The 21610-nt window shown below is 41.5% G+C and overlaps 1 protein-coding gene across 1 annotated transcript in view; it reads right to left on the minus strand.

Moving 5' to 3' along the window:
• Nucleotides 1–21610, minus strand: part of LOC126163202 (dynein axonemal heavy chain 3) — a 1221238-nt gene that overhangs the window by 1148472 nt on the left and 51156 nt on the right. The window contains exons 6-7 of the mRNA XM_049920156.1: nt 17062–17257; nt 8228–8435 (exon numbers count right to left, since the gene is read on the minus strand). Of these exons, the coding sequence (XP_049776113.1) occupies nt 8228–8435; nt 17062–17257 (404 nt within the window). The remainder of the gene's footprint in view (nt 1–8227; nt 8436–17061; nt 17258–21610) is intronic.

The raw sequence follows: 21610 nt of genomic DNA on the forward strand, positions 1-21610 counted from the left end.
AAATGAACTTTTGAAAAGTAGCATCCAGCACCTAATCTATCTAAGAGATCCTCTGGGAGTGGCAATGGATAAGTATTAATTACAGTCTGTGGCTTGACCGTAGGCTTAAAGTCAACATAGTGACGAATGCAACCTGTAGGTTTTGGGAGCAAAACCAGTGGACTTGCCCAATGACTAGCTAGTACGAGCACAATAGCTCCGCTATCTTGCAATTCTTTAAGTTCAGCCACGACTTTGTCCCATACTGCAATGGGAACAGTTCTGGCCCAGAAAAACTTCGGCTGAGCGTTGTTTTTCAGAGTAATATGTGCGACAAAATTGTTGGCCTTGCCTAAACCTTCAGGAAAGAGTTGTGGGAATTCTTTTGGCAAGCTGGCTACACTGTCTGTTGCATGGAATGCAGACACTGGCAACACATTGTCCTAAATGTTAAAGCCAAACAAATTAAATGAATCAAGACCAAATATGATCTCACAATCGCATGATTGTAGCACAGTAAAAGTCACTTTTTGCGTATGCAAGTGATACATGGTAGATAAAGTACACTTTCCGAGAGCAGAAATGTCTTGTCTATTATAAGTCGTCAGTTGTATGCTAGTTTTAGACAGGCGAGGGGAGCCAAACTGTTCATATGTGTGACAACTTAGCAATGTGACAGAGGCACCAATGCCCAACTGAAATTTCACACATTTCCCACAAAGAAGCAAATTGACAAAAAGTTTGTTTGACCAGCATATCACTGAAAAAACTGCATGCTTGCTAGTTTTGCTAATGCCCACTGCAGACTTTGAATATACTGCATTAATGACACGGGCCTTGTGACTCGATTTTTGTGAGTGGGGCGAATTCTTATGTTTGTTCCATTGCAAACATATGGATTGTACATGTCCTTTCCTACCAAAAGTGTGACTCTTCGCTTGTTGGGATGGGAAGACTTGGTGTTTGAGCCACGAATAACACCGAGGCAAAGACTTAATTCTGTTCGCCTGACTAGCTGCCTGTTAGCAAATTGCTTATGCGGCATGGAGTGTTGTTTACTCAGCATGGCTAGCTCAAGCTGCCACCACTGAATGGGACAATCACAAATGAGTGACTCAACCTAACAAATAGCTGGATGCTCACATTAACGGCTGACACGGCATCTGAATAGTACAGATCTAGTATTTGCACTACTGCTGAAATGATGGATCAGACTGTTTCAAAGTCTGTTCTCTGACTTTGACATCAGGTACATTGTGCACGATCACATCACACAACATAACATCTGAATGTAAAACACTGCAAGCACATTTGAATTTGCATTTCCTTGTTATACCCTGCAAATCTGTTTCCCACTCACCATAAGTTTGTCCTGACCACTTTTTTCAATTAAAGAATTGATACCAAGCTGCTACCACATTCACTTGTTGGTCATAATAGTTAGTTAGCAAGTGTACCACCTGTTCATAAGTGTGTTTACTCAGAGTGGCATTGGGAAATATCTTTTGAGTTAAACGGAATACTGCACTTCCTACTGTTGTTAATAGATAAGGAAGTTTCACAGTTCCTGATACTTTGTGAGCTGCTGTGTGTGCCTCGAACTGATACAACCACTTCTTCTTGTTCACAAAACTGTCAAAAAGGCGGTATAGCAGTACGTGTTGCTGTAGGTAGTGCTTGTTCCGATGGGTGCTCAGTGTTGGCCAGTAGCTGCTGCACCGTGTTGAGCAGGGTGGAGATTTGCTGCGTCTGGAACTGAAACATCTGCATCAACTATGTTGCATCTAACACTTGCAGGTGTGGCACCTGAGCAGGGAGATGCGATAGGTGGGTTGGGCATGTTGAAAGAGACAAATGCAAGAAACAGACAAGGCAAGCAAGAAAAATAAGTACAAAAGCACAAGAAATTTCTGCAATGCTCACCTGATAACAGTGATTAGCAAAAAAAACTGTTAAAGCAAGTAAATGCTCCTGCATCGAAAAGACAAGAGAGAATTAGGCACCAGCAAAACACAGAACAAAATTCCGTGGCTGGCAGGCACTGGTTTCATCGTATAACTTGTCGCCAATGTGGTGTCCTGCCCATTCGTCTCTTATAGGGCCCCTAACGGATGGTGCTCTCTCGGATAGCTATACAACAATTCAAGCAAATCACATTAATGGTTTTTATTACAATAAAGCAGATCGACAATACTTAACTTTGCGTCGCAAGCAACTGGAGCCACACAAATAATCAACGTCCTTCGCTATATATAATGTCCATACAAGTAATTCACACAAGTTCATATGGCTCACAAGTAACGCCTCTTCTGATGCCTCTCTTCTAGTGCGTGGTTTCTAGTCCGGGTCTGCTAGTGCATGTCTTCTGCAGTCCGGTCAGGGCTGGCAGAAGCGGCACTTATATTCTCTTCGGATTTTCTTTTTTATATTATAGATAACTGCATCATTTGCAAAAAATCTGAGGTTTCTATTGATATTGTCTGCCAGGTCATTGATTCAAAAATGTTAACAGCATGAGTTCCAATACAATTCCTTGGAGCACATCTGATGTTACTTCTGCTTTTCACTCTCCCTCCAGGTATCACTCTGTCTTCCCAACTGATAAATTCTAAATCTAGCCACAAATTTTGTCTTATGTTCATGTGATCATACTGTTGTTAGTAAATACTGGTATGGTAAAGAGACAAATTTTCTTCCTGATTGTCTAAATCCATGTCTTTCAGGATGTGAGAAAAGTGCAAGTTATGTTTCACATGAACAATGTTTTCAGAATCCATTCTGGTTGGCATGAAGGAGTTGATTCTTTCCAAGGTATATTTGACAACAGATGGATGTCAATGAATTGTAACAGTAATTTTGCTGATCATTTGTGCTACCCTCCTTGTAGACAAAGATGATCTGTGGTTCCTTCCAACATCTGGGCACTGTTCTTTGTTCAGCAGATTCACAGTACGTTATCATTAAAATGGGAGCTAACTCAGCCGCAGTTCCTACATTATCCATGAATTTCTGGATCCTAAGTTCGGTTCCAAATTTCTTTGAGTTTTGTGAGAGATCTTTAGGGTAGATTCTGCTATGGTAGTCACTGAAGGCTACAAACATTGCCCCATTGACAAACAAACATATTTCATTCAGCATCTCTCAGTCTATAGTCCTATGATCTGTTTTACATCTACTATGCAGCAGCCCCTATTACCTTAGAAGTTTCTTTATAGAGGCTGTTTACCAGGATATATATCCATTGTTTGACCAATTATTCTTTTCAGCTTGCGCCACACTTCCACTGCATGCTAATCATCAGAAGTAAATGTTCTGTTTTCATCTTTGAGAAGTGACACAACTGCTTCTTTATCTACCTTACTGAACATGTAAATCTTTCTATTCATTTTAAATTATCTTTGTATTTGGGTAATCATGGTTGATGAAACTGCCTATGATCACTGATACCCACTTCAACATAAATATCCTCAAAGAGATCATGAATATTTGTCGCAACTAGATCTAATATATTTGCATCAAGTGTGAGTGCCCTATTTCCTCTAACTAGTTTTCAAAGAAAACTTTTAGTCCTATTTCACATATTGTTTTATCATGCCAACTACTTACAAAACTGTAATTATCCAATCGATTATGAAAGCCACATCAAATATTGACAGCACAACTAGGGAATTCTGTTTTGTCAGAAACTATATTTATGTAAATAAATGGCATTATTAAAAGTGGCCAGCTGCTGCTTTTTTCTCTGCAAGAATCAATCTGTATTATAAGGGAACGTGTTTTCCAAAATTTTCGGTTATATTTAGGGGTAAGCCTGGTGATCGATCCTCAATTTTATGCTCACTCCTGATACTGAGTCTCACTGAAACAACTCGCGTGCAGGTTCAGTTTCTATCTTGGTAGATCTGCGTTTCTCATCTATTGTGACAAACACACAATCCCTATTTCCTGTCTGCCTATCCTTTGCATATACACTTGGAATTACTCCAAAAATTTCACTGCTGTCATCTTTCTGTATGTAGAATTATATGAACTCCACAGCTTTTAAACCTGTTTCAAACTCTGTTTCAAATACTTTAGCATTTTATCACTAGGATTTTAATCGCATCATCTGTGGGGCACATTTCTCTGAGGATTTAGTTCCACAGCTATCAGAACCTGAATCTGATGTGGAGTCACTTAGGCTAAAAATTCCTTGTGCACATCCCACACACACTCAGTCAAGCCAAATAATTGACAAACCAACCTATTCGACATGTCGAATAAGGCCATCAGGCGTACACACCGTGGGCACAAAGTGATCCTTCCCATCACTTGTCTCCATTTTCTTCAGGGATACAATTATTCACTATATGTTCCACAGTCAACGATTAACAGGTCCATATTGTTAAAGAGGTAAAGTGAATCTCAATGGCTAAATTTCACTTCCAGTGACATGTCACTCACAGCCAATAGTATTTACTGGCGAGGAAATAACTTGATATAGTTTTGGTATCTCTGGTACTTGACTCTAGGTAGTTCACCCAATACACCCATTCCAGGCAGTTTCAAATCACTTGATGATTTCCAGCAGGCAGTTTCAAATCGCTTGATGATTTCCAGCTGCTTATAAGCCAGTAATGAAGTCATCCTGTGCTCTAGAATAGCAATCACAGTGGCATTGCATTCTCAACGGTGCAATGTTTATTTGAACACTAACAAGTAATCCAGTACCTTCCGCAGCGAAAGTCGAACCGCGGCAGAACAAATGGACGTGGTCAACCCATAGAGGGCTCCGCCTGCACGGCAGCTATTCCGCGCAGCGAGGGCGCCACCGCTAAGCCACGTGCAGACAGCGGCCAATAGCCGCTCCCTCCAGTTTCGTATATAGGGACCTGCTCTGCCCTAGTCCAGCCAGTCTGGTACTCGCTCTGGATTTCGTTTCTATCTCGGCGGTACTGCGTTCTGGTCGTTGCTCGTTGTTGACATTTGGCTGGCTCTGGTTCCGAGTGGATTTATGTTTGGTGTTGTGGTTTCCATAAGCCTCCGTTGTTTATCTCTTCCTTGTTGTGTCGCTCATAGTCAGTCGTGGTCGGTGGTTGTCAGTTGTCGTTGGTCTGTCGTCCGACTCGTCCTGTGTTTATCCAGTGGTGCGTGCTCCATCGCCGGCGGCTTCCCCGCCTGGCGGCTCCAATGCGCAGCCCAAGGTGTTTCCGCTGTTGGTTGTGGTTACCACAAGTAACTTCAAATCAGTCAAGCTTGACTGTGTCTTAATTTCAGGATCTGCTACTCTTCAGAGGTTGTAAGTTTTCTTTGAAGTTAAAACACACGAAAGGTGGTTTGTGTTATCACAAGAAAAAAGCCCAAGACAAAATTTACAAATTCCTTTTGTACGGGTGGGGGATGGTACAGTGCTGCTAATGGGAGTGTGCAGCGATGAGGTGCAGAGAGGTTAGGGCAGCTACATGCAGCCAGGACGTTATCACTGTAAGAGACCAAGATGCAAGACCTGTCCCATACATCCTCCCACCACCACCTATTCCAGTCTAGTCACAAAAACATCATCTACCTGTGAAACCAGTCCTGTGATCTACAAGGTAAGCTACAACCACTGTGCTGTATTCTATGTGGTCATGACAACTAACAACTTGTCTGTCTCCATAAGTGGCCACCGACAAACTGTGGAAAAAAAAAAAAAAAAAAGAAAACTGGACCCATCTGTTGCTGAGTACGCTGCCCAGTACATCCTTCATTTCGATGACTGCTTCACAGGCTGTGCCATCTGGATCCTTCCCACCAATTGTGCAGTGGGACCACTCCCTGAAATACCGTATTTACTCGAATCTCAGCCGCACTTTTTTTCCTGTTTTTGTAATCCAAAAAACCGCCTGCAGCTTAGAATCGAGTGCAAAATAAGCGGAAGTTCTGAAATATGTTGGTAGGTGCCATCACAACTAACTTCTGCTGTCGAATATATGTAGCGCTACACAGGCATGCTTTGTAGGCACAAAGATAAATACTGGTGCGAAAACCTCTGCGTCAGTAAAAAAAAAAAAAAAAAGAAGAAGAAGAAGAAGAAGAAGCAGCTTATTTCTCCGCTCTGAATTTCGACCACTGCGTTTTCATACATTATCCAATGAAGTAAATACAAATTCCGTATTGTTCATCTTCGAATGTAGCAGCTTTTCAATGTACTACAAAAATCCGACTGGCAAGACTGTTTGCGATGTTTGTCGGTACGGCCAATTCTACATTCTGAATTTTTTCCTACTTGTGAGAAGACATCGTTGCTAATGGGAATTAGTATGAATTGTGAATCACATACAGTATTCTCTTCACCATAAGAATAATACGAATTAAACATTTTGCCATGTATTCTTCCATATTTGCTGCTATCTCATTTAAATCCCCTAATAAACTACAAAACTAGAGTGAGACAACAGAAAACGCAAAAGAATACACATATCATGTCATGTTTATATTCGTATTATTCTTATGTCTAATAGTGATACAGTTAGAAACGAAGCACAGCAATTGACTAGATTTTTAAATCTAAGATGACTATAATTTCTGTGCAGAAAGTAAGGTACTAAAGAGGTGTTTGCAAAGATTTTCAAACAGAGAAAAATTTTCACTAAACTCTCGTTCAGAACATCTTCTATCATACGCAGTTTATTATTTGGTTCTTGTTGATCGTTATCAAAGAAAGCAGCAGTGTAAATAACAACAGATAGCAGTCTCTTGCCATTCAATGCATGACACAGTACAGTAATGCATTTTCAGCTTAGAGTGACGTAAACACCTATAACAAAGAGAACGGCGCTCATCAGATCAAAGAAAAATAAGCAATCAATTCAAACCAGACGAATCACGTGAAAAATGAAGGGTACCCGTATAAATACGGATGGAGCGCCTGACACATAGCAATGGCTACCTTGGAAAGCTGAACTGCTAAGCTTACGACTCGAACCAAACTACTGTAGCTGTATCATCATTCATTCGACCTAAATTGTGTCTCATATTACAATGGACCAACTTTGTTTCGATTTGGAGGTGCGGCCTAAAGCTTTTCTCTCGCCTTGAATTTCGAGTCTCAAATATTAGGTGGGGCTTAGTTTAGGGAAATTTTTTTTTTTTCCTTGATTTCGAGTCACATTTTTCAGGTGCGGCTTAGATACGAGTGCGGCTCAGATTCGAGTAAATACGGTATATCTTATGTTCCTGTAACACTCCTGACCTCAACTTTCATTAGGCATTGTCCTTACCTATCTAGCCCCTTCCCTGTCCCCATTCCAGCACTGCACAGCCCTCTATTCCGCCAGTATACCCAGTCTTTCTACTTCTATCCTTTACTGCTACCCCCCCCCCCCCCTCCTCTCTCTCTCTCTCCACCACTCCCATTTAACCTTTTGAGCTGCCCTCTCTCCTCTCTCCGCCTCATTGCTGCACCCTCTACCCATCCCTCCCCCTCCTCGCCCCAGCCTCCTCCACCCCTCACCCGGTTGCCTCTCCCATCATGTGCTGCTGCTCGCAATCTGGCTTATCTGCCAGAGACTGTGTTCATGTGTGTGAGTTGCATTTGCCTGAGTGTGTGTGTATGTGGGGGGGGGGGGGGGGGGTTGGACAGAGATCTTGTTAGCCGAAAGCACATTTTGTAACAGTTTTTTGTTGTGCCTTTCTGGAACTCAGTATCTCCACTATATGTTGAGTAGTAACTATCATTTTCATAACATTGTGACATTCCATCCTGGATTTTCCATTGTGAGAAATATAGCTTTAATGTGTAAATACACACTAGGCATTGCTGTCAAAATTTCTAGGAAAGCACAAATATATTTTAGAAGTGACACTCACAAAGTGGAAAATACAGAATGTATCATAATAAAAATGAGCCTCAATACGATCGATGAGCAACAATGCAAAAACAACACAACAGTAAAATATTGGAATCTACAATTTTGAGCTAGATCTATCTGGCCTGAGTAGTCTCTCACAAAAGAAAACTAAGAAAATGTGTGAAATATACAGATTTTTCATTTATCTGAGCTTGTGACACCTGCACTAGCGTGTCAAAAATGAAAACTGTAATATCAGTTTACCCCACTGAAAATCACTAAAATCTGAAAATTGTGAACGAAGAGAAAGAACATCATTCACTCATGGTGATAAGCAGTGTGGCTTACAATGCAAAAATCTTTTTAAATAAAAACTTGAAGCCACCAAATTATCTGCAATTACATTCACTCATACCTTTACGTGCACATAGACTTACCATGAAAAACTACAGTTTCGAGACGGGGAATATGGGAGTTAACAGCAATAACTTTGCTGAAGATTCTATGAATAAGTGATCTTAAATCTTGAAGTGTCGGTGAGAAACGCAGTTCAGAGGATCCTAATACTGGTTCAACTTCCACGATAATTAAAGGTATCTTCCAGAAATAATCATCTTGATAGTCTTCTTCATAATTGTTGCCCGCCTACAAAGAGGAATTTCGTATTTTTATTATGTCAGCATCAACTGAAGAATTTACAACTGTAAAATGTATGCTACAAGCTGCAACATAACTAAAACGACTGTCTAACAACATTAGCACAAGAAACAAGAAAGAGAAAGCCAAATCATTATCTGGAAAGAAATATATTACAATCTATGAGTAACAGTCAAACTAGATATGTTATGTACTGGAATATAAATGGTTTAAACACTACACATATTATAGTTATTTGCTAAATGAGCACTGATTTACTGAGGACGCAATTCAAATTTTAAACAAAATAAGAAATTTCAGGTTAGCAAATAGATTTTGCAGAAGAAATCAATCATGTGGACGCACATGAATACTTCTGCATAGTGACATTAAATATGAAATCAGATATTGTTTTAATTATCCAAATAAAAATATTGTGTTTGAAAACTACTGTGTTGAAATAATGGACTTACCGGTAAACGTTATAGTAATCTTAACATACGGATCCCCAGCGCACTTAAAAACTTAACTCTTGTTATTTAAAATTAACAGAATTTTCAACCTGTCCTTGGCAGAATGTGATAATAATATTGAAAAGAGAAAATACTTCGCAATGTTCTGTAAAATTATATTTATAGTCACGAACCAGCTTTCAGCTTCTAAGGTCATCTTCAATTGTTACCTAATATGGTCACCCATGACCATTAAATTTTCGTCTCCCTTCATTGTCTGAATAATTTCTTTTATCTCATCATACATTTCATCAATTTCTTCGTCATCTGCAGAACTAGTTGGCATATAAACTTTAATGCGTTCACTGTGTTGTTTGTAGTAGCTTACGTGCACTCCTATTTTTTTATTCATTATTAAACTTACTCCTGCATTACCCCTATGTGATTTTGTATCTATAACCCTGTATTCACCTGACCAAAAGTCTTGTTCCTCCTGCCACCGAACTTCACTAATTCCCTCTATATCTAACTTTAACTTCACCATTTTCCTTTTTAAACTTTCTAACCTACCTGTCCAATTAAGGGATCTGACATTCCACGCTCCAATCCGCAGAACACCAGTTTTCTTTCTCCTGATAACGACATCCTCTTGAGTAGTCCCCACCCAGAGATCTGAATGGGGGACTATTTTACTTCCGGAATATTTTACCCAAGAGGACGCCATCATCATTTAACCATACAGTAAAGCTGCATGCCCTCAGGTAAAATTACGGCTGTAGTTTCCCCTTGATTTCAGCTGTTCGCAGTACCAGTACAGCAAGCCCGTTTTTGTTAGTGTTACAAGGCCAGATCAGTCAATCATGCAGACTGTTGCCCTTCAACTACTGAAAAGGCTGCTGCCCCTCTTCAGGAATCACTCGTTTGTCTGGCCTCTCAACAGATACCCCTCCATTGTGGTTGCACCTACGGTACACCTATCTGTATCGCTGAGGCACGCAAGCCTGACCACCAATGGCAAGGTCGATGGGTTATGAACTAATGCGAATAATTGTTTTATTGTATATGACGGTAATATCTGTTCCTGAAAGAACAGTTACTATAGATGACCATGCAGCTACGATAACTGTTCTTTCGGGAACAGATATTACCGTCATATACAGTTAAAACATGGCTTCCCGGCCATTGACCTTCTTGTGTGTGAACGCACACGCTATGCCCGAACTCGTACGGGACTTGGTAGATTAATCTGCCACAAATAATGAGTATGATGGGCAAACATCTATTAGGCGCACTACCAATGTAGTGGTGTGGACATGTTGGGAATGTAGGTCTCAAGGGGGGTGTGCAAGGGATAAGTCCCTGCAGGCGCACTATCTTCTGTGCCCTCGGTGGCTCAGATGGATAGAGCGTCAGCCATGTAAGCAGGAGATCCCGGGTTCGAGTCCTGGTCGGGGCACACATTTTCAACATGTCCCCAATGAAGTACATCAACACCTGTTTGCAGCTGGGGTGTCCATTTAATTATCATTTCAATTGTTTTGTTGCGACTCCCCCCTCCCTTGATTTTAGAAATTCCAATGGAATGTTATCTGTCCCTTCTGCTTCATTTTATTTTTTAGTCTTCCGAAGATCTTCTAAATTCAAATTCTAATATTGGATCCGCTTATCTCTTCCCTATCAACATGTGTTTCTTCTATCATGTCATAAAACAGGTCCTCCCCCCCACATAGTACTCCAATGTACATGCTCTTTCCACCAGTCCCTCTCTCCTCTGCATTTACCAGTGCAATTCCCTTTGCACGCTTAATGTTATCACCCTTGTTTTTAATTTACTGTAGGCTGTTTTGACTTTTCTATATGCTGAGTTAGTCCTCCCTACAATCATTTCTTTTTCAATTTCTTTACTTTTACATGTAGCCATTTCGATATAGCTCCCCTCTACTTCCTATTCATTTCATTCTTAAATGACTTGTATTTCTGTATTCCTGAATTTCCCTGAACATGTTGGTACTTTCTTCTTTCATTGATAAACTGAAGTATTTCTTCTGCTACCCACAGTTTCTTTGCAGCTATGTTTTTCTCTCCAACTTCTATGATTATTCTTTTTATATATGTCCAACCTTCTTCAACTAAACTGCTTACTGATCTACTCACTATCACAGTATCTATTGCCTCAGAGAACTTCAAGCATATCTCTTCATTCCTTAGCACTTTCATATGCCATTTCTTGGTGCACTGACTCTTCCTGGCTAGTCTCTTAAACATCAGTCTACTTTTGATCATTACTAAATTGTGACCTGAGTCTGTATCTGTCGCTGGGTATGCCTTATGATCTAATATCTGAATTTGGTATCTCTGCCTGACCACAATGTATTCTACATTAAATCTATCAGTACCTCCATCCCTTTTACAAATATACCTCCTCCTCTTGTGGTTCTTTAACAGCGTATTCACGATTACCATTCGAAATTGATTGCAGAACTCAATCAGCCTTTCTCCTCTCTTATTCCCACTGCCAAACACATATTCTCTCGTAGGCCTTCTCCCACTCCCTCCTCTACAGCAGCATTCCAGGCTCTGATGATCGTCAGATTTTCACTGCCCTTTATGTACTGGATTACCTGTTCACCATCCTCATACACTTTCTCTGTCGCTTCACTTTCTGCTCATGACATCGGCACATATACCTGAACTATTGTTTCCAGTTGGCTTGCTGTCTATTCTGATGAGAATGTCTCTAACAATGAACTCTTCACAGTAACTCACTCTGTCCTACTTTGCTATTCATAACAAATCCTACTCCCGTTATATGTCACATCATTTGATCTCACCAGCCAATGACAGCCGATATTGACAGGACACATGATGCAGTCAGCAAATAGCAACATCACTGTTAAGTAAAACAAACAGCAGATGTTATTGGTTTAAATCAATATACATACAGTATAGCTCCAAGTAAAGCTACGCTTTCACATATGACATTGGTTGTCAAAACATTTTTCACCTCCCCCTCACTCCCTCAAACGTGTGATTATGCAGGATCCTAAGACTGCAGCATGATTTGCAGCAGCTGAATACTTCTGACAACAACGATAATAAATTTCACAGCTGTGCACCGAACATTTCATGAGTTACCTTACTGAATACATGTTCCATCAAGCACTTCAACTTCTTGAAAGCCAGTTACATGTGAAATTGCTCAAGAACTGAACTCACTCTTTTTTGAAGGATAATTATATTTTTGGCATCGTTATTTCATAATTTATAATCTATGAAAGAACTAAAATAAATATGGAAAACTAAGATCAAAGTGTGGTCTTTTAAAGCATGTATTACCCTTTAAAAAATATATAACACAAATGAGCCAGTAAAATTTTAAATAATGGCTAAATGGCTGGTCTTCCAGGCCTAAAATTTTTCTAAGTGGCTGGTCCTCAAAGTGTTAAGTTTTGAATGACAGTCAAATGCTCCATGATTCAAGAAATTCATTGCCCATTCTTACACGTATGAGAATTCATCCTATGTAAAAAGAAATTTACTTTGAAAGTTGTTGTTGTTGTCGTCTTCAGTCCTGAGACTGGTTTGATGCAGCTCTCCATGCTACTCTATCCTGTGCGAGCTTCTTCATCTCCCAGTACCTACTGCAACCTACATCCTTCAGAATCTGCTTAGTGTATTCATCTCTTGGTCTCCCTCTACAATTTTTACCCTCCACGCTGTCCTCCAATGCTAAATTTGTGATCCCTTGATGCCTCAGAACATGTCCTACCATCCGGTCCCTTCTTCTTGTCAAGTTGTGCCACAAACTCCTCTTCTCCCCAATTCTATTCAATACCTCCTCATTAGTTATGTGATCTACCCATCTAATCTTCAGCATTCTTCTGTAGCACCACATTTCGAAAGCTTCTATTCTCTTCTTGTCCAAACTATTTATCATCCATGTTTCACTTCCATACATGGCTACTCTCCATACAAATACTTTCAGAAACGACTTCCTGACACTTACATCTCTAATACCTACTCTGAATTTTTCTTTTGTTTCCTTTACTGCTTGCTCAATATACAGATTGAATAACATCGGGGAGAGGCTACAACCCTGTCTCACTCCCTTCCCAACCACTGCTTCCCTTTCATGCCCCTCGACTCTTATGACTGCCATCTGCTTTCTGTACAAATTGTAAATAGCCCTTTGTTCCCTGTATTTTACCCCAGCCACCTTCAGAATTCGAAAGAGAGTGTTCCAGTCAACATTGTCAAAAGCTTTCTCTAAGTCTAAAAATGCTAGAAATGTAGGTTTGCCTTTCCTTAATCTATTTTCTAAGATAAGTCGTACGGTCAGTATTGCCTCAGTGTTCCAACATTTCTGCGGAATCCAAACTGATCTTCACCGAGGTCGGCTTCTATCTGTTTTTCCATTCGTCTGTAAAGAATTCGCGTTAGTATTTTACAGCCGTGGCTTATTAAACTGATAGTTTGGTAATTTTCACATCTGTCAATACCTGCTTTCTTTGGGATTGGAATTATTATATTCTTCTTGAAGTCTGATGGAATTTCGCCTGTCTCATACATCTTGCTCACCAGATGGTAGAGTTTTGTCAGGACTGGCTCTGCCAAGGCCGTCAGTAGTTCCAATGGAATGTTGTCTACTCCGGGGGCCTTGTTTCGACTCAGGTCTTTCAGTGCTCTGTCAAACTCTTCATGCAGTATCATATCTCCCATTTCATCTTCATCTACATCCTCTTCCATTTCCATAATATTGTCGTCAAGTACATCGCCCTTGTATAGACCCTCTATATACTCCTTCCACCTTTCTGCTTTCCCTTCTTTGCGTAGAACTGGGTTTCCATCTGAGCTCTTGATATTCATACAAGTGGTTCTCTTTTCTCCAAAGGTCTCTTTAATTTTCCTGTGTAGGCAGTATCTATCTTACCCCTAGTGAGATAAGCCTCTACATCCTTACATTTGTCCTCTAGCCATCCCTGCTTAGCCATTTTGCACTTCCTGTCGATCTCATTTTTGAGACGTTTGTATTCCCTGTTGCCTGCTTCATTTACTGTGTTTTTATATTTTCTCCTTTCATCAATTAAATTCAATATTTCTTCTGTTACCCAAGGACTTCTACTAGCCCTCGTCTTTTTACCTACTTGATCCTCTAATGCCTTCACTACTTCATACCTCAGAGCTACCCATTCTTCTTCTACTGTATTTCTTTCCCCCATTCCTGTCAATTGTTCCCTTAAGCCAGGGGCGGGCAAACGTTGCACGTGGCTCATGAGCGCACAGCGCTGCAAGTATACTGCTCGCGTGCAGGCGTCGACCGGGGCTGTGGAGACAGCCGGCAGGTTGCGGCAGTGTAGTGCCAGGCTAAGCTGCGGACGCTGATGCGAAGCGAGCACTATGTAGCGAACGTTGTATTTCAAGAAACGGAGAAGTGGAGATTTGCTATGTTTTAAAAAGTAATGGGAGAATCATTTTTTCTTTGTGCAAAAAAGTGAAAATTCGACATGTTTAATATGTGGCAGTATTCTTGCTGGTCAATGGAAGTTTATTATTGAAGGCCATTATAATAAATTTCACGAGTACAATTTATTGTCGGATTCTGAGCAGATAGGGAATTGACTGAGTTTAAGAAGAGCGATCTGACGATACCAGATGAATCTGTCGTAGTTGGCCGGCCGGAGTGGCCGAGTGGTTCTAGGCACTACAGTGTGGAACCGCGCGACCGCTATGGTCGCAGGTTCGAATCCTGCCTCGGGCATGGATGTGTGTGATGCCCTTAGGTTAGTTAGGTTTAAGTAGTTCTAAGTTCTAGGGGACTGATGACCACAGCAGTTAAGTCCCATAGTGCTCAGAGCCATTTGACTTTGTCGTAGTTGCTGTTGTCACGAGAGATCTGCAACTTTCTCTCGTCATGTCTCTCATCTAACTGATTTAACATTTTATGGAGCACTGTTTTCAAGTTTTCAGGACGACAACAATAATAGCCCAGCGGTATGTGCAAGTTATAAGACTGCGCTTAATATAGCGAGAGCTGGAAAACTGTTTGCTGAATTAATAAGTCTCGGTTAAGAGCAAACATCAGTGATGAAAATTTACGTAACTGTTTGTGTTTGTCTGTATGTAGAAATTTTGTTCCAGATATTAAACGTATTGTAAACTCCACCTGTGATAATTAAATAAAACGTATCGTAGGCTATAGGTACTCTTTCAAATCATGATTTCTTTCAAGCACTCCTACTAATCTTATTCATTCACTCAATACAGCAAATTAGGAAACAAAGCGCATTGCAGAGGAAGGAGTGGACAGAAGGTATGGTGGGGATGGGAGATAAGCGGGTGGCCAGCTTGCCCCTGTGTGCACGCGGAACACCTATTAACTGCACGCGTGCAAGTGCACCGCACATGTGCAGGATTCCTGCCCGCCCCTGTCTTAAGCTCTCCCTGAAACTCTGTACAACCTCTGGTTTAGTCAGTTTATCAAGGTCCCATCTCATTAAATTCCCACCTTTTTGCAGTTTCTTCAGTTTTAATCTACAGTTCATAACCAATAGATTGTGGTCAGAGTCCACATCTGCCCCTGGAAATGTCTTACAATTTAAAACCTGGTTCCTAAATCTCTGTCTTACCATTATATAATCTATCTGATACCTCCTAGTATCTCCAGGATTCTTCCACGTATACAACCTTCTTTTATGATTCTTGAACCAAGTGTTACCTATTATTAAGTTATGCTCTGTGCAAAATTCTACCAGACGGCTTCCTCTTTTATTTCTCTCCCCCAATCCATATTCATCCACTATGTTTCCTTCTCTCCCTTTTCCTACTCTCGAATTCCAGTCACCCATGACTATTAAATTTTCGTCTCCCGTCACTACCTGAATAATTTCTTTTATCTCATCATACATTTAATCAATTTCTTCATCATCTGCAGAACTAGTTGGCATATAAACTTGTACTACTGTAGTAGGCATGGGCTTCGTGTCTATCTTGGCCACAATAATGCGTTCACTATGCTGTTGGTAGTAGCTTACCCGCACTCCTATTTTTTTTATTCATTATTAAACCTACTCCTGCATTACCCCTATTTGATTTTGTATTTATAACCCTGTATTCACCTGACCAAAAGTCCTGTTCCTCCTGCCACCGAACTTCACTAATTCCCACTATATCTAACTTTAACCTATCCATCTCCCTTTTTAAATTTTCTAACCTACCTGCCCGATTAAGGGATCTGACATTCCACGCTGCGATCCGTAGAACGCCAGTTTTCTTTCTCCTGATAACGACGTCCGCCTGAGTAGTCCCCACCTGGAGATCCGAATGGGGGACTATTTTACCTCCAGAATATTTTACCCAAGAGGACGCCATCATCATTTAATCATACAGTAAAGCTGCCAGCCCTCGGCAAAAATTACAGCCGTAGTTTCCCCTTGCTTTCAGCCGTTCGCTGTACCAGCACAGCAAGGCCGTTTTGGTTAGTGTCAGCACAGCAAGTCCATTTTGGTTAGTGTTACAAGGCCAGATCAGTCAATCATCCAGACTGTTGCCCTTGCAACTACTGAAAAGGCTGCTGCCCCTCTTCAGGAACCACACGTTTGTCTGGCCTCTCAACAGATACCCCTCCGTTGTGGTTGCACCTACGGTACGGCCACCTCCCCACCAACGGCAAGGTCCATGGTTCATGGGGGTAGGACTTTGAAAGTGATGCTTCTCAAACCATCATTCGCAATATTTTCTTGTGGCCTATTAGAATTGTGAACACCTGTGACATCATGCTCATCAAAAGCAGTTTGTTATTAGAAAGTATTGCATTATCTTCATCTTGAAGCCTTTGACACATTTTGTTGTTGGCAGATACTTGTGTGTGTGTTGCATTTTGTTGTTGTAAATAGCATAGTTTCTTTGGAACTAAAGTTTGATTTTGATTTTATTGCCTCATTTATGTTTTACTGTTGAATTATTATTCTATTATTCTGCAGTAGCAGGCTAAAGCAAGGAACCAAGATGGTTGGAATACCAAAGCTAGTTTGCTCTCTCTCTCTCTCTCTCTCTCTCTCTCTCTCTCTCTCTCTCTCTCTCTGTGTGTGTGTGTGTGTGTGTGTGTGTGTGTGTGTGTCTCACGCACACAAACACAAATAAATAAAATCATAACTAAAATGACTGTAGTATTATTTTTTCAATACCTCGAACTGCATTATAAGTTCCAGAATGTGGTTCAGTGATCGCATAACTAGCTCATGCAATTGTTTGGACATAAGGCTGGAAATGCTGTTGAAAAATTTTTGAACTAACTGCAGTGACTCCCCAGCATGCTCTGGTACTAGCTGCCGCCAACTATCACGAAGGTGCAGAAGGATCTCAGCACACTGGATCAACCATCTATAACAGAATAAAACATTGCCATTGAACAATAATATGTATTCAAAGAGGATACAGCAAATGAAGAACACAGTAATAATGAACTGGCTGTGAGACACATACCACACATGAATTTCAGTGAAAGGAGTGATGGATTTGACATGTATGATTAGGAAACCTTAAATTAGTAACAAAAAGGAGACATGACTAATAATCAACACTCAGATGCTGAGCCTGCTGCAGTCTGGACTTGTAGTGAAGATGATTTAGCCCACATCCTACAACTTCCCAACTAAAAAAATCCACCTGCTTCTTCTCAAAACAGGAAGTCACCTTCCTGGATGTTAACATCTATCTCTTCAAGGAATGCATTCAAAATCTGGTCTGCTTCAAACATGCAACAAGCAATATCTTTACTCCCCAACTGTGTTGTCCTCCCTCCTCCCTGCAGCTTCATCAAACATTTATAATCATAGGAATAATACCTACTGAACACAAACTCTATGAATATTAAAACAATATGTGGTACCCATGTTAATTAAGTCAAAAATAAATCATCCAGTACCCACCAAATTGTGAATACATATCAGATTATTACACTGTGACTTTCCGTTCCTCAAAAGGCAGAAATTTATCAATATTCCACGGTATGCTTCCAAATACTATAAAAACTCATCCATGCAATGAACCACTACCATTCATCCCAGCCCTACCATATGCAAATTGTACAATTTTTAAGCAGGCCGGTGTGGCTGAGTGGTTCTAGGCACTTCAGTCTGGAATCGCACAACCACTACGGTCGCAGGTTTGAATCCTGCCTCAGGCATGGATGTGTGAGATGACCTTAGGTTAGTTAGGTTTGAGTAGTTCTAAGTTCTAGGGGACTGATGACTTCTGATGTTAAGTCCCATAGTGCTCAGAGCCCTTTGAACCATTTTGGATTCCAAGTACTGTGTGTTCATACCATTGTATTGTATTGAACTGGAGACCAAGAAACGACGGAGAGGCTTTGTCCCCACCATAGCCCGCAGTGGTACATAACCCACCAACAGGCTGCTGCAGTCCACTCACCCCAACTGCCACCCCACGCCGAACCCAGGGTTATTGTGTGGTTCAGCCCCCAGTGGACCCTTCCCGGGAACGTCTCACACCACACGGGTGAAACCCCAATGTTTGCATGCCAGAGTAATTATGGTGTATGCATATGTGGAGAAAGTGTTTGCACAGCAATTGCCAACATAGTGTAAATGAGGCGGATGAAGGGGAACCAGCCCGCATTTAATGAGGCTGATGGAAAATCACCTTAAAAACCATCCACTGACAGGCCGGCACACCGGACCTTGACACTAATCCACCAGGCGGATTCATACCAGGGACCAGCATGCCTTCCTGCCCAGAAAGCAGTGCGTTAGACTGCACGGCTAACTGGGTGGGCATTCGCACCATGGTTACCTATGAAAGAGTTGCCAGGCATCTTTCTGGAGAGACAACTCAATGTCCCTCCCTCAGTCTCATTTTAATGCATTCACATGCAGTTCCAATCCACAGCACTGCGAGAGCAGAGACAAGTAAACTGGCACCAACATAATTTTTTATGCTGGTGACTGGAGACCTTGGGGAGGGATGTTATTTTTGGTGTACACAGAATAGGAAATCACCACAAAGCACGATGGTGATGAAAACCATGAGGAAAATTGATGAAAGAAAGGAGAAAGGACATGGAGAAACAGTAATTGGTAAGCAGAGACCACAAATTCAATCACTTGTGGTGATTTTAACAAAACTCATTTGTCACCTATGTGAGGAATGGAAGTTAAATCAAGTTTTACATGGACACGGAACATGAAGTGATTCTTGAAGTTTTCCCGGCGTACTGAATATTCAGGATTGCAGCTGGGTCCTGTCCACCAGTGGCGGACACTCACCTGAAAATGGCTGGACGGTTACCACCCGAAATATTGTGGCAAAAGTCAACATGATCTGGCTGCAATCCCGGAATCTCACAGAATATGGAACCTGAATTATGTTACAAAAAGTAGCGGTTAGCACAAGTATTTTATCTCAAACTGAGGGAGATGTGTCGGAACTGTCCCACAGGCAGATGTGTCTGGAAACCCAAAAGCCACACACCAGAGGCCAATGACACAGCTTAACAGATTGCAGGTATAATGTTTGTTTAGTGATGGCTCACTGTCATACGGCACTGGATGAAGGACCCCCTTGTTAGCAGAACAGCTGCACTCTTTCACTTTCAACGCAGTTTAAGTGAGCTCTCAGCATTTGTATTAATTTGTGTAATTAACTGTGAATGAAGTTATCGAGAACAGTATATCTTTTTTATGTCTCCATTGACATGTTCTGCTTTACTCCCCCACCCCTAACAAAAATGTTTATCTACCACTAAATCTATGTCTGGTACCCATGGCATAAGGTCATATGGGATGAGAGAGAATGGAGAGATTATGATAATTGCAGGGCAAGATCAATATCATGTACCGCAGCTCCACCTACTCTCCGCCCACTATATCCTTTATCTTTGTACTCCTTTCTACTTGCCACACTTTCCCAAGCAATTCCTCTTTCTGCCCCGATAAGGGATCCTCGATTCCATGTTCACCCAGTTTGTGTCATAAATTGATGGCACAATATTGTTCTGTTGACATTTTGGTCATGTATCAGTTCAGACAGTAGCTGTGTTCAAGAAATTGCAATTCTAACCATTTACAAACTCACAGAGGTTGTGTACGTGTACAAAAGATACACTGACATCCGTCACTGTTTCATGGTGCTTCACTTTTTGTGCAGTGCATGTTAAAGTGTCAGTGATGCCTCTTACACTGTTTACGTCATCTTTCATACCTAATATCTTTCCAAAGTCTTTTCAATATTCCTGTCTTGTATTCATTTTATTGGGATTGTGAATTTGCTTTAAACTATTAAACATTCCACAGTTTTTACATATGTACATTTACTCTTTATAAGTTCACCAGACTTAATATTACTGATCAATTTACAGCAGCTCTCAGGTCATTTCGGCGCACGGTGGAGAGCGGAGATCCGATACTGGATACTCACGTGACTCCTCCCTGCTGACAGAAGTATGGTAGTGGAGTAGAGGGTTGTGTGCGTGTGTGTGGGTGTGCGTGCCTGTGCCAGTAGGTTGTATGGGGTCAGCAGTCGACGGGGGGACGTAGCAGAATGACATAAATGGCAGATCAGTGTATCAAAGTGGACTGTTCAATGTGTATAAGCGAATGACGTAGCCGTGTAAAACAACGCAACAACAACAGTCGCTAAAAGGTCCTAATCAACAGGGACTGGGGACAAGTGTCATGCACTGTTGATGACGACTCATTCAGAACCTGATAGTAACTGCTGCTGTCAGTGAATCCACATTCGTCTCGACTAGTGAAGGGGAGAGCAAGTAATAGGCATCTGGAGTCTGATATCCTGCAAACGGTCACCACTCACAGCAGCGAGTATGTAAACCTGCACGTCTCTGACAGGCCGAACAACGCGAACTCGAAAGTATCTGACCGGTGGCGCAGGTGTTAACTGCTGAGTCGCAATTTTCCCTCTTTTAAAATGATGTGAGGCATCGAGTGCACCAGTGGCTCGACAACGAGTTTGACCTGCAGTGTGGGAGGGTGTAATTTGGGCCAGAGGTGCCCTGTGACTTTTAGAGGTGTTTTTTGTAACGTGGCTCGAATCCACTGATGCAGTTTATCACGAATGTGAACTGCGGTGTTTAAATGAACAGTAGTTAACAAGTGTTGCCCTACCTTCTGTTTCCCAATGACTACGCTAAGACATTACCGTCTCCAAAGATGACGGCCGTGTTCACGGGGCTGCATGTGTACGCTGTCACTTCGACTCTTGCCAGAATTTGTCAAGTCACTGTGGCTGACAAGTGGTGGTGTGGTAGTCTCCCAGCACCACATGGCGAGACATTCAGAACAAATGAGAGATCTGGAGAATGCGCTTGACGGTGGCATGTCCTATGTATCGAGGTGGAGCTGGAGAGTACAGGTGACGTGCGGTCTCAAAAGATAACGTCACAGAAAGCTGCTGTCTCGATTACCAGCTACACGAATCTTAGGTAACATACCCGTGTGTACCTCCACAACTGCACTAGCTGCTAGACCTGTCCAATAATGATGAGTGGATGAGTCATTCTTGACGCTGTATGCAGAACTGAGATTCATAGAAAAGTATACCCCTGTCCAATATGTAGTTCAGCACACCATCTCGCTGTTTTTATGTCTGTTGCTGCCTCGAGGGAAACCGTGACAGTATTTGCTGTGCTGACAGGCTGTGGTATTCCAGATGTCATTGCATTGTTCTACTGTGGACGAGACCGTTTCCCCACTTGAG

Source organism: Schistocerca cancellata, chromosome 2 (assembly GCF_023864275.1).
Source record: "Schistocerca cancellata isolate TAMUIC-IGC-003103 chromosome 2, iqSchCanc2.1, whole genome shotgun sequence".
Lineage (NCBI taxonomy): Eukaryota > Metazoa > Arthropoda > Insecta > Orthoptera > Acrididae > Schistocerca > Schistocerca cancellata.